We start from the raw sequence: 13,389 nt of genomic DNA, 5'->3' as shown, positions 1-13,389 counted from the left end.
AATGATTCAAATCATATCAGGCATGCAGAACTTAAACTCAAGTACTGTTTCTTGGATCCAGGTTTGACATATTAACTCTAGTATGAGTTGCAAACCAAGCCACACATGACATGTAGCAGCAAAAAAAAAGAAGTCAATGTTCTCTGATTTCAGAAGCTGCCCAAGCACACATAATGCCATTAAGGAGACTTGAACGCTAGTACAAGATTGCAATTGTTTCTCCAAAAAACAAAAAGTTGCATCCAGTGATCGACACACCTAACTACAGTATCTCTCTCTATATCTATCGTATCTATCGTATCTATCGTATCTATCGTATCTATCTATCTATCTATCTATCTATCTATCTATCTATCTATCTATCATCTATCTATCTATCTATCTATGAAAGCAAAATATATGTAACTGCTCTTAAAAATATTTTTGGAACGAGAGATCTGACATTAAATAAAGCGGGTGCTTTCTCTGTGAATCCTATTCTATATACAAAATGGCTACAACTGGCCCTAAGTTGTGTTACTGCTTATATTTCATCGCCTTCCTCTTAATTTTCCCAAGGCCAGCCTCATGGGCTTTAGAGTGACCACAGAATATGAAATTGTCAAGCTGTAAATCAGAAGCAGGAATTTATAGGAATGGTGCTATTGCAGGACAATATTTCACAGTGATAACCAAGCTCAGTTCGTAGCATTTAAAAGCATCTCTTTAATTCCAACTGTTGCAAGGATTAAAAAAACATTTTTTTTAATCATTTTAACACATTTTTATTTAAAAACATTTTTTTATAATTTGAAGTGAATCAGGCGACCCCGAAAAACAAGTTGAAATTGTGGAGCACCCCAACTCAACGTATGCGCAGGATTCTCTCTTTCTGACAACAGGAAACAGGAACAAGAACCACAGAAAGGGGTGTGAGGAATTATCATGTCCTATCCAAAGTGGGATTCCTAATTTACAGCTTTCCTACCAAACCAGAAACTTGTTTTGGACAGAATGGGAAGTGTTTCCCAATTAGGAAGTAAGACCCATGGGGCAGCATTTCCTATCATGGTTTCCCTTAAGTAAACCTTAAATCTTCAAAATCCTGGACTTGCACGAGTCCGGTGTGTGCCACATCACTATATTAAAATGAAGGATTCCCCTTGCACACTCAGTTGAGGTGCATCTCGATTGTCAAAGACAATGCCTATTATGGGATGGCTCCAAGAGAGACTTGGTGTGAAACAGGCAAGATCCCTTCCAACAGCCATCAATATGTGCTCCTCCTCAGGCTCACCTTTGAAGTAGGAACAGCCGGCTGAGGAGTCATCACGGACAATGTCCTAGGATGCCACAACAACGAGCTATGTAAAAGGCGTGGGAAATTCAAAAAGGGTCATTTTCTCTACCCAGCAGCCTAGCTGGGGACAAGCATCAGGGTGAGCTGCGACAGTACCCCAGACCGTGGCTGGCCAGAACGTGTGAAATTTGTAGAATAGTGTTTCTCATCCTTGGCAATTTTCAGACTTGTGGACTTCAACTTCCAGAATTCCCCAGCCAGTTATGCTATGCTATGTTGGCTGGGGAATTCTGGGTGTTGAAATCCACATGTCTCAAAGTCAGAAACACTGTTCTAGGAGTCACAAGGTATTTTTCAACTCACATAAATAGGGCTTTGTTAAGCACTAATGGGCCAGCATGTTGTGTTACAGCTTAGCAGCCAGAATTTGATATGCTGCAATTTATACATACAAATATATTTTCTCTCTTTCTCTCACACACATATTTAAATACCGAGTAGTAGAACCCAACACTATGCTGATGAAATGGGGGAAATTATCTATATAAATACAAACAATTTGGGCATGACAGAGCAACGTGCAGACATATTCTGTTCTACAAATTCATAGAGAAATAAGCTGCCCAGGGTTAAGGCACCCAGCACCAATTTTTGCTAACTGAGCTCATCACAAAAAAGGGAAAATAAGCAGCAGCTGAAGCAACCCTGAAATCTTCTTACAGCGAAAACAACGACACTATCTTCATTTTGGGTTGGGCGGCAAGAGAAACATTAGCCAGAGAACTGACGTGCATCACTGCAACATAGATGGTGGGTGAAGTAATCATTTCCCTTTGTTTTCGGGAAGAAAAATTCCCTCCATGACACACACAAAACATTGCTTCGATGCCTCAGTGCTTATATTAGAATTCCCTATTTCCTATCGGATCATTTTCTCTCAGTGGGAATTGAAACAGTTTGCCTCCTTAACAGTAGCTGTTGAGTCTGCCACTTCTGTGCCACCGATGTTATATACAGTTGGCATTTATCTGCCCAGAAACTCCTGAAACAAAAAGGAATTAACCTGGGGACCAATGAGGCTGGCAGGTTGTCAAACCGTGTATTGGATGCCAGCGCTAGTAATATAACTTTATCAAATATATATATATAGAAAGATACATATATATATATATATATATATATATATATTTACACACTCAACCGTATGAACAAAAAGAGGAATGCTAATTCCAGTCTTTTCCCTTCTACGCAAGTAAGAAGAAATCTTGGGGTGGCTGAACCCCAGGTGAAGAAGTGGGTGTCCTTTACGGAGGTCCAGAATATTTCCTCTTCCGATGGCTGGCGGGTTTAGGGATGGTCGCCTTCCACTCTTCGCTTGCGAACTGTCCAGACAGAAGGGACGGAGCAGAGGGACAAAAAAAGAGAAAAGAGAGAGAATTAACTTTGGCATGAAGTCGTCATGTTCTGTTCTTCAGGAGGGAGGGATTACAGATTTTCCTTGACTTACAGCCATTCATTCAGCGATGGTTCGAAGTTACACTGAAAAAAGCGATTTACAACTGGACTTATGGCCATCGTAGCGTCCCCAAGGTGTCACATAATCAAAATTGGGGCGTTTGACAACTAGCATGTGTTGGTTGGGGGCCATACAATCACTACTTGTGTCCTTCCCAGATGGTTTCTGACAAACTCAAGGTGGGAAGCTGGATTTTCTTAACAGTCGCTGTGATGTGCTTAACCGCTGAGGTAAAAAAGGTCATTAAAAATGGCTGTGACTCATTTAATTTGCTGAATTTCCAGTGGAAATTCTGCTTCCAAATGGGGATCATGTGAGCCTCTATGGCACAGTGGTCAGAGTGCAGTACTGCAGGCTACTTCTGCTGCCTGCCGGCTGCCTACAATTTGGCAGTTCAAATCCCACCTTGACTCAGCCTTCCATCCTTCCAAGGTGGGTAAAAGGAGGACCCAGATTGTTGGGGGCAACAGGCTGACTCTGTAAACTGCTTAGAGAGGGCTGTAAAAGCACTATAAAGTGGCATATACATCAAAGTGCTATTGCTATATGTCGAGGACTGTCTGTAATCCAACGGGATACTGGGGGCTATGCCCCAAAGGGACAAGGAAATGGGATTAAAAATAAAACCAAGTTAGATTTAGTTCAGCTTTAAACAAAAAATGCCGTTAATGTTTAAACAAAAACACTGTTAATGTTTAAAATCAACGAAAGGCACCAAAAAGCTTCAAATGAGTTCCCTCTATCGGTATCACTAAATGTACCAATTCGGTGGTAACCTTTGCAGCAGTTTGGAAGACTTGCCCTGTACCTTTCAGCCCCAGGAAAGCTCCTGCCTCTGTATGCTCTGCCACCCATGCGCCACAGCCCTGTCTTGCCAAACCACGACAACAGCAGCAGCCGAAACCGCTCCTGAGCATGAGTTTTGTGCAGGAGAAAACGACAGAAAAAGCAAAAGGAAAAATGCATGCAAGGCTTGTGCGAGGGATGCATGCAGAGACACAATCAGGCAACCTTTTCAAGAGGCTTCTCTTCCTTAGCGCTTAATACCAAGCGGGCATTTGCAAGAACCTCTTCAGAAGCTTCAGGGCTGAAGAGATGCAAGGAGATCGGCAGAGATTTTAACTCCCAGATGCCAGGCTAAGGGTGGAAGAAGAAAGGAGAAAAGAACAAAGTACGAGAGAGAGATATCCCACAGTCCTGGAATTTGAAGACGCAGAGAGAAGAGAAGGAGAGTAAAATGGCTCTCTCGCTGAAAATTAAACCCCAAACAAAACCAGATTATTATTTTGCTTTCCATTTCAGAACGGTTGTGTTATAGGGTGGGAGGCATTCAGTCTCCTCGTCTGTTTTTCAGTTCATTCAAACGAGATGTCTGTCTATGGAAATTCTCTGTCTTTCAGGTCATGGTTGTCCCAAAGGTGCTCTTTCAAGGGGCAACTGAATTTTGTTCTTCTTTGAAGACGTTTTGCTTCTCATCCAGAGCTGAAGAAGCTTCTTGGATGAGAAGCGAAACATCTTCAAAGAAAAACCAGAAAGTCCAGTTACCTCTTGAAAAAGCACTTTTGGGAAATGTGCATAAAAAAAACTCCACAGGCCTGCATAACACCAAGCTCTTGTCATAGCTGTGAGCTGTGATTCAATGCTCTTACCTAGTGTGATATTTTATATGTCACCTGAACTGAAACCTTAAAGGGATTACTTTTGAAATGAACCTGTTCTGACCCACACCCTTTTCCAACAAATCAAACATAATCCAAAAGGAACAGAAACCTTGTAATGTTTTTACAAAATAATTAGCTTTGATAACCACAAGCCTTGCCAAACTGTGCAAGACTTGTCAAAAGATAACAGACAAGGAATAATTTGCAACACAAGAATCTTCAAATACAAACTCAGGTTACTGGAATGTCCACGAGGCTGGAGTTTCAAAACGTCTTTGCCTGCTGCAAAGAACGTCCGATTCACAGCTGGCTTTTATCTTCTTAAAGGAGGGGCCATTATCTTGCAGCCTTACTCCCAAGTCGCCCGTGTGGTGTAGCTCTTTCCTGCAAGCAATCCTGTGTGCACGCGCACTTGGCACAGGCTCCTCAGGAACCTCCTTATCGCTGCTGCCAGCCCCCACAATGTCTGAAGGCAGCAGTCCATTCCCTAATGGTCCTGGCCCCTCATCTGAGTCCTCGCTCTCCTCAGCCATCCGCACCTGCTGCCGGCTAACCACAACAGAACCCATAGGACTATCTGAGTTTTCCAAAACGCACTGAAATAGATAACACGCTTTAGCTGAATTATGGCTTAAAAGTGTGAAAGGACTCTGCGTTTGCACAATGCTAAGTCATATTGTCTGTGGAGATTCTCAGTCATCCAGGTTTTCCAAAAGCCATCCGGACTGCCTCCGTTTTTTCCCTTGAAAAAGTGTCGCTTCTCAGCCAAGAAGCTTCTTCACTTCCGAAACGTTTGCAAAGAAGAAGAAAAAACAAAAAAAACCACCCCAAGAAAGTCCAGATGGCTTTTGGAGAAAAGCACCTTTGGGATGAATTCATATTGAAGTTATTAATAACTAAACCAAGCGTCCTCATTTTTGGCGGGAAACCTGCATCGCTTTAAGAAAAATCAGTAAAGAAGGAAGCAAGCCATTCAGGAAACTTGTTTTTTTTTTAAAAAAAAATGTGAATGATTTATTATTGCTGGCTCACCTGTACTAGAATGAGGAATCATAAGAAGTATCACAATCATAAGAAGTATCACGATCACCGGTTCAGTGATCGTGTGCGCATGCATATATGCACCTAAAGCGTGCACGCAGCTTTCTCCACACCAGCTGAGGCCTGCAGCGCCAATCTCCTCAGAGCCCTTTTTTTTTTTTAAACTACCAGTTTGGCCGAACTGGTCCAAACTGGTAGCATGCCACCACTGCTTTCATAGCAGAGCTTGTCTTACCTAGATCATTGTTCTTTGTTATTGCGGCGGCTGCTCTGGCGCGGGGTCCTTGCTGCATGAAGTGATACCCAAACTTAAGGATCTTGGCATTTTCCTCAAGCATCTTGGCAATCTCCATTTCTACGGGGGTCCCGAGCTGCTGCCTCTGTCAGAAATCACCCAAGGTGGAAGTCAACAAATGCTGGCCAGTTACAAGAGAGTTGCACATCAAGCAGAAAACAATGTCAGGATTGGGAGGTCCATCCTCCTTGGCAAACTGCATGGCTTATGTGGCAATTCTCATTCCCAAGAGCAAAACGAAGGTTAGAAACCATGATATATTAAGCTCAAAAGACTTGCATCTCATCCCAAGTCCTTAATGTGGTTTGTTTGATTTGGGCTCGGATGGTTGCGTGGACCAAATCAATCTGGTTCACATTAAGGTGGAAAAACACTGAGAAAAGTGTTTCTTGCAAGGGCAAGGAACGTCTCATTAAAGCAGCTGTATTGTTTTGCGGTGTTAAGTTGGGGAAACCATCGCTGACTCACTAAAATAGCCTTGTCCCTTAACATGTTTCTGAAAAAGTTGGAAAAGAGAAAGGCTAGTGCCTTGGATGGCCTCTGTGACGTCAGGGAAGCAACATGTGGCCTCTGAATACACCCAAGAGGGCCACACAAGAGATGGATGTAGGAAGACAGTCAAGGCAAGGTGGCTGATCAGTGGGATTGCCTGGGCTGGAAGACTTATGACTATTGTAGTAAGGAAGAGACACACAGAGCACTTGGAGGGTGGAAGGGAGAGAGGCAACAGGCATTTGCCACATTCACTGTACTCCATAAATCACTCCAGGATTTCTCTGCGTTCTTCTTTAGCTTGAAATTTGGCACAATTTCTGTGTTCTCCAAACCGTAGCCAACCCAAAAACGCTCGGCCCAAACTTCCAGAACGTTTTGGATTTGAAACAAAGTCCGTTTCCTATCTCCTTCCCATCCCAACAACAGCAAAGCCTTGGAGAAAGGAGACTTTTATTCTTTTAACAAGATGGTGAACAATACCTTTCTTGGGTTTCATAAGCAACTAGCTTGATATCTGTGCTTCGCTGTGAAACTATGTGGTCAGGCTTAGTTTTGGGGGAAGAAAATAAGGGGGGTGGGGGTGGAATTCTGTCTCTGCCTACCAGCATCCATCGGTATTCATCTGGCTAGTGTCCTGTCAGTGTGTGAGAGAGTTGAGGGCTGTTTGGAAACTGAAACAGTATTTGCTGTGTGAGCAACAAGGAGACAGCAAGGAGCCTGGGTGTGGCTAAGCTCAACTGTTCTGTACTAAAGCTGGTTGTTGCTGTGAAACTGAAACTCCTCTCCTTGTTTTTTGCATTTGCAACAGATTTCTTTTCAGGTAGGGAGGGGAATAGAACTCCTTAGCATCAGAGCGTGTTAATAATAATATACGAAATACTAATGCTCTGATGGTCATTTTGAAAAATCCATTCTTAGTGAGCACCTAGAAGCCAAGAAGAACATAGGTGCCAAATTTCAAGTTTGTAGGCTTTACGGTTCTGGAGATTTTGTGATGATGCGTGAGTGGAATTTCACTTTTATATATAGATTCTCCTGCAAAAGGCAGGAAAACGGCTCTCAGAAATAGCCCTGAGGAAGAAACCCGTCTTTCCACTTCAGTTTTAAAAAAAGTCTCACTTGGCCCACTTTTTAGACACCCCCCCCCTCACTAGGGTAAGGTTACCTGGTTATCAATTTTGATCTCTGTCAAGGTTTCATTCTCTCTCAGTGCCTCTATCAAGGCCAAAATGCCTGCGCCGGTGATGAAGTTGGATTCAACGTTGAGGCTGTTCAGGGCCCGGTTTGCACGCAGCATGTCCGCAAAAGCCTCGAGAAACAAAAGAACAGCAATGAAGTCCACGCTGGACTGGATTCACAACAGGAGACACCCATGCTACCTTACATACTGCCATAGCAAATGAGAGAAGGAGTTGCCCATAAGTGGCACCTCCCAAAGCTAAAACGGAGATATATGGGGCTGTCCCTGCTTGCAATTTCTTTCTTCCTGGTGCCTTCAAACATTACAGCGGTCTCCAACTGTGGCAACTTTAAGACTTGTGGATTTAACTGGCTGTAGAATTCTGGGAGTTGAAGTCCACAAGTCTTAAAGTTGCTAAGGTCGGGGACCCCTGGTCTATGGAGATTCTCAATCATCCAGCTCATGGTTGTCCAGCTCATGGGGCTTTTCCCAGCAGGCAACTGGATTTTTCTTGGTGTTTTTTTTTCCACCCCACACTTTTCCTTGAAAACATTTTCCTTCTCATCCAAGAAGCTTCCTTAGTTATGTTGAAGAACAACCAAATTGAAGAAACTTCTTGGATGAGAAGCGAAATGTTTTCAAGGAAAGAAAAAACAACAAGAAGAAAACCCAGCTGCCTGCTGGGAAAACAACCTCTTGGACTTCAAACGTTAGCTTGTTTTCCTGAATGGCCCTGCTTTACAAAACTGGCTTGGCAATGCATTACTAACTTGCTTCTTAACTTTAAATAATAGTCTAAAATTAAACCGACGTTGTTGTCCAAGCCAACCAGATGCCAGAACACTTTCACATTCGCAACAACTCCTCCTCCACTTGAGGGATTTGACCAATGGGGTCTAGCCAGCCTCCTCTTCTTCTTAAGGACCAATCTGGCTCATTGCAGTATCTTGGCTCACCTTCTGAGATCTCCTCCTGCTTCGAATCTGATCCACCAGTTACAGTTGATTCCCCAAGGCTGGAAGAGCCCAGACAGATGTCGAAAACATCTTTGCAACACCCACAGCGGTGTTAAGATTAAATAGATGGAAACAACTGTCTTGTTGAGTGGGTTGGGCCTCTCTCTCCCAGTGCCAATGACCTCATATTAAGACACAGTTGTGAGTGCCAAATCTGGCTCTTTGCTCACCACGGCCACGGGGTCGTTGCTCCGAGTGGCTGCAAGACTGAAGCTCTTCACGTAGGTGTTCATTTCCAGGGCTTTGGCAAATTCTTTTAGAGTTGGAATGGGGATGTTCTGGAAGTCAAGCAAAAAAAAAAAAAAAAGGCAGCCTTTTGAATATGGACTCAAACTCTTATTAGAGTAAAATGTGCTGCTTTCCTTTCTGAACGGGGTGGAGAATCTGTGTATTTACAGTTTCTGATATTCTCTTCCAACACATAACATAACACATTGCCCCATTTATCATCCTCATCAATTGCAATTCTATGAATTCTATAGTTGCGATGCTCTACCCTAAAAGGGATATTTTACTCGTTCTACTCAATTCTTACCTTGATGTTGTTCAGGTTTACTTCAACAAGGCGAGGATCGTTATCTTTAACCCTTTGCAAACTCTCTTCCACATTTGTGGGGTTCGGTGGTTCATCAAACACCGGGATTACCTTTTCACCTTTAACTACATCTGAATTAAAAGGTAAAAAACCAAGTATTACAGGCACTGATTATATTTCCGTTACAAGTAAAGTCCCTGCTAAACCACTCTTCCTACAGCTGATATAGGATGGGACTTTTTCAGTAGTATATGACCCACGTTTTTCATGCTCACGCATCACTGCATTACCACCAACTCAGAAAGTGAATAGCAATTTCATTAGTTAATTTAAAAGATATATATTTCTTTCAGGATAACTGAATTCTAAATCACATCCTGGGGTAGATTGTCAATAGTTAAGTCAACAGGACTTCTCCAAACATTATCATCCAACTAATTTTTAAACAGGAAGTACAGGGAAATTATTAAGTTTATGAAGGTAATCCTGTGAAGGATATTTCATTTACTGGTTTTTCATTCAAATTTCATTTAATCAAAAGTTAAATTTGTTTTTACTTGGAAACCGCTTCAGGACTTTGTTCTTGTGATGAGAAAAAACTGAAACTTTGATTTGGGGTTTTAGCAATTAGATAGGTTTGTTGTCATAGAAATGGCTACTTTATACTATTATGTAAAAGTAAAAAGTTGAGGTTGGATGCCATTATTTTATTCTACTACACCAAAGGGAGTTGGAAGTCAACACCTTTTCTTTCTTTTCCCCCTCTTTCCTACACTTTCCCTTCCCCTATCTTCCCTACTATTTTGTTTTGTATTTTATATTATAATTTTAAAAATTCATTTAATCAAAAGCTGGTTCTGGGGTATCTCTGTGCCTCTCTTTAGGCTGACTGCCCCAGTGGATTGGAGCTCATCCCTCACTCTACCAAAAAAAAAAAAAAAGGCTGTATGCTTCATGTTAAAGACTTTCAAAGTGGACACTGACTTGTGAAACCTTCACTGCCAACACCGTTGCTGCTTCCCACGATATCCTGCAACTGAGAGCTGTTTATCAAGTTGTGCATTCCTAGGATGGCTGGAATTAAAAGAAAAGGGTGGGGAAGACATAAATCATAATTAAGCTTTATCTTTTCCCTTCCAGCGAGGCACAAAGGGGCAATCCACCTTCCCATTTCCCATAATTACTTTTGCTAGCGAGTGAGAAAGGAGGAAGGAGAGAGAAAAAGGATGACCGACAGCAAGAGGGGCAGATTCAGTCAAGAGCATCTTTGGAAGTCCTGAAGGCCAGGATAGGGATAGATTGCATGGAGAAAACCTACTTGGTGACTAAGGGGTTGATACCAACCAGACAGCACACCGATCAGTTAATCAACATGAAGACCTACATCTCTTGAAAAAGACTATAATGCTGGTAAAAATGGAAAGAAAGAGGGGGGGGGGGGAAGGATGACCAGCAGCAAGGGGGACTTAGTCACAACAGTGATGAATACACTGATGGAAAAGTTGAAGAACAAGGTTAGAGAAAGATCGTCATGGAGAAAGTGTGGTTGCTAGGAGTTGACCATGATTTGAAGATACATAACCAATCCACACACACACACACACACACCAAATTTACTGGAAAATAAGGAGACAAATCTCTGCCCCAAGTAGCTTTCAATTTAAAGTTTAACATGAGGATAAAACTTAAAGATGAACTGGGGAAGGTGAACTGCCTGTTCCAGTTGGATGTATTTTGGGCTTAGCTTTGCTACACAAGGAAAGCTTCATATTTAGCAATAGCATTTAGCCTTATATACCGCTTCACAGTGCTTTGCAGTCCCCTCTAAGCGGTTTACAGTGTCAGCATCTTGCCCCAACGATCATTTTTACTGATCTCGGAAGGATGGAAGGCTGAGTCAGTCTTGAGCCTACTCAGGATCGAACTACAGACTATGGGCAGAGTTTGCCTGCAATATGCCATTCTAAGCACTGTGCCGTGTTTGTGTTTGCACAGAAAACTGGGATTGGGAATGTGTTTATTCAGAACAAGATAGGCTCTCATGGACATTAGGATGCTTCTGTCTCCAGAAGAGAGAAATAAAAAGGAAACTATCTTCATACATTTGATGAAGAATCTGCCAATGGATCTGCAAATGCTTATTTCGTTCATTTTCCATATCCTTTTTGTTGTTATTTTTCAAAAAGCCTACTACTATTCAAGTGATCCTGAGTAGAGGCAGATATTTCTCTCTTTGGGCACACGGAGAATATATCTGCTGAACAAAACTCCACATTGGCAACCGGAAGGGCATCCGGCCATTAAAACACTGCTAGCTCCATTCTGTTGCCCAGACGCCACCCTGCAACTCTCCCACTCCAAACAACCCCTCCCCACCTTAACAAATCCTACAGACCTGCAAGATCACACAGTTCTGTGTCACTGGCACTTGTCAATGCCTCCTCCAGTTCTGGGTCAAGCATAACTTTTTCTTCCACGTAAGACTGTATTGGTTTTTGTTTGGGAATAAAAACTTTTCCTGTTCAAGGGAAGATAAAAAAATATGCAGGTTAGGACGGCCTCAGTGATTAGTTCAGAACAGGTGACTCTAAAGTGGAATTAACCTGGTTATCTCTGTTTGGGACGGCAGTTCTTATCAGCACCAGGAAATGTTTGTTTAGCAGCCAAATACTTTTGAGACCAGATTTTGGGTAGAAATTCAAGTCCCATTTTAGCCATGAAAGCCGGCTGGTGATTTGGGGCCAGTTCTTCTCTCTCAGCCCATTCCACCTAACAAGGGTGGTTGTTGTGGAAGAAATGAGAAGAGGAAGGTGTGTTGGATACGTTCGCCACCTTGTGCTATTTGCAAAAATAACAAAAGGCAGGATACAAATAAAAGAAGAGGTTTAAATTGTAGAAAGGCAGAAATAAATACTTTTAACAGTAAGAATAAGTTAACAATAGAAACAATAACATTGGGAAATAGCGGGCTGGTATTCACTGAATATGTTTGATCAGATGGACACTTCATTTTAAATTTTTGTCCCGAGCAAGGAGTTGCTCTTCCAACTCTATAATTGTACTATATATAATTATACCACACACGATAATTATACCACATACACACTTCCCAAAATAAAGTGTATCCGTGTTTAAACCTTACCTTACTTAGTTCTATGCATGTTTATACTTATAGGCTGTCTCTAAAAAGGGATTTTTTTTCTATGTGGATGTATGTGCTTAAGCATCCATCTAGGCACATACACGAAGGCAGAATGTAGATATTTTAAATGATAACAAACTAGGCCTGGCGCAATATAGGAAGGAGAATTACACAAACAGCTGTAGCCCTCCTTATTTAACTCCCTTCTCCATCTGGTTTCTGTTTCTTGTACATTTATTTGCTCATCATCACAAGCTTTGGCAGGCTCTAACCTGGATTATTATTTTTCTTTAAGAGGAAATGTCAGAAAGAAAATTTGCAGCATCTGGAAGCTATTTCAGCAACACTGCAATTAATGGAAACCAGCAGAAGACTCAAAAGTTGGCATTTTCTTGGGGGTAAAAAAAAGAGCCATTGGGGTGGCATATAAGTTTCATCAATGGCTGGTTGAACAAACCATGATTAGCTTGAATCAGGTGGGTCGTATCATGCCAAGCCATCAATCGCATTAATAATCAATTATCAGGGCAGGCTTTTCCCCCGCAGTGCTTCGACCAAGTAAATTAAAATTATATCAGCCTAGATCGCATCTGAACCGAGCCGCTGTATTTTGTGGGGATCAGTGTTGGATTGGTATCTTTGGGATGGGAGCCAAAAAGAGTTTAAACAAGAAGTGTTGCAACTGTCTCCGTGGTTTTGTTTAAATAAATGAAACTATCAAGGCTGAAACCTCCAGGTGATTCATTTCACCCGCCTCCCATCCTTTGTCTGTTCTAATCCACCTGGCACTTGGCTAAGAATATAAGCAACCTGGCCAAGGCACATCTGAAGAAACTGAATTTTGAACAAACCTCCAACTACCCCGCCTCCCCCCAAAAAACGATGTTTCTCAATCTCAGCAAATTTGAGATGTGTGGACTTAAACTCCCAAAACTCGCCAGCCAGCCATGCATCATCTTAAATTTGCACGCATGTTAAATTTGCTGAGATTTGCTCTGGAACAAAGCAAGCATCCTCTATTCTTCGTTCATTAATCAGACTTTCTTGCTTTTCACCTGGACTCCACATACTGTTATTAGCTACTAGCTTGATACCCGTGCTTTGCTACGAAACTATGTGGCTGGGCTTAGTTTTTGGGGAGGGGAAAAATTCTGCCTCTGCCTACCAGCACCCATCGGTATTCATCTGGCTAGCGTCCTGTCAATGTGTGAGAGAGTTGAGGGCTGTTT

At 42.2% G+C, this 13,389-nt stretch overlaps 1 protein-coding gene across 3 annotated transcripts in view; it reads right to left on the bottom strand.

The window, feature by feature from the left end:
* Nucleotides 1-685: 685 nt before the first annotated feature.
* LOC113418306 (tropomodulin-3-like) overlaps nt 686-13,389 on the bottom strand; it is a 28,812-nt gene continuing 16,108 nt past the window's right edge. The window contains exons 4-10 of one of the 3 annotated variants that reach the window (XM_087972716.1): nt 11,414-11,536; nt 10,003-10,092; nt 9,019-9,149; nt 8,654-8,761; nt 7,453-7,596; nt 5,733-5,877; nt 686-2,661 (exon numbers count right to left, since the gene is read on the bottom strand). In XM_087972716.1, the coding sequence (XP_087828842.1) occupies nt 2,627-2,661; nt 5,733-5,877; nt 7,453-7,596; nt 8,654-8,761; nt 9,019-9,149; nt 10,003-10,092; nt 11,414-11,536 (776 nt within the window). In that variant the 3' untranslated portion in view covers nt 686-2,626. Of the gene's footprint in view, nt 2,662-3,791; nt 3,933-5,732; nt 5,878-7,452; nt 7,597-8,653; nt 8,762-9,018; nt 9,150-10,002; nt 10,093-11,413; nt 11,537-13,389 lie in introns of those variants that run through there. The other 2 variants (XM_026677123.2, XM_087972715.1) reach the window with 2 other exon arrangements.

The sequence above is a fragment of the Notechis scutatus genome, chromosome 11, assembly GCF_049901735.1.
Source record: "Notechis scutatus isolate UNSWTSFEM ecotype Mainland chromosome 11, rNotScu1.2, whole genome shotgun sequence".
NCBI lineage: Eukaryota > Metazoa > Chordata > Lepidosauria > Squamata > Elapidae > Notechis > Notechis scutatus.
This window is presented reverse-complemented; position numbering and strand designations above follow the sequence as displayed.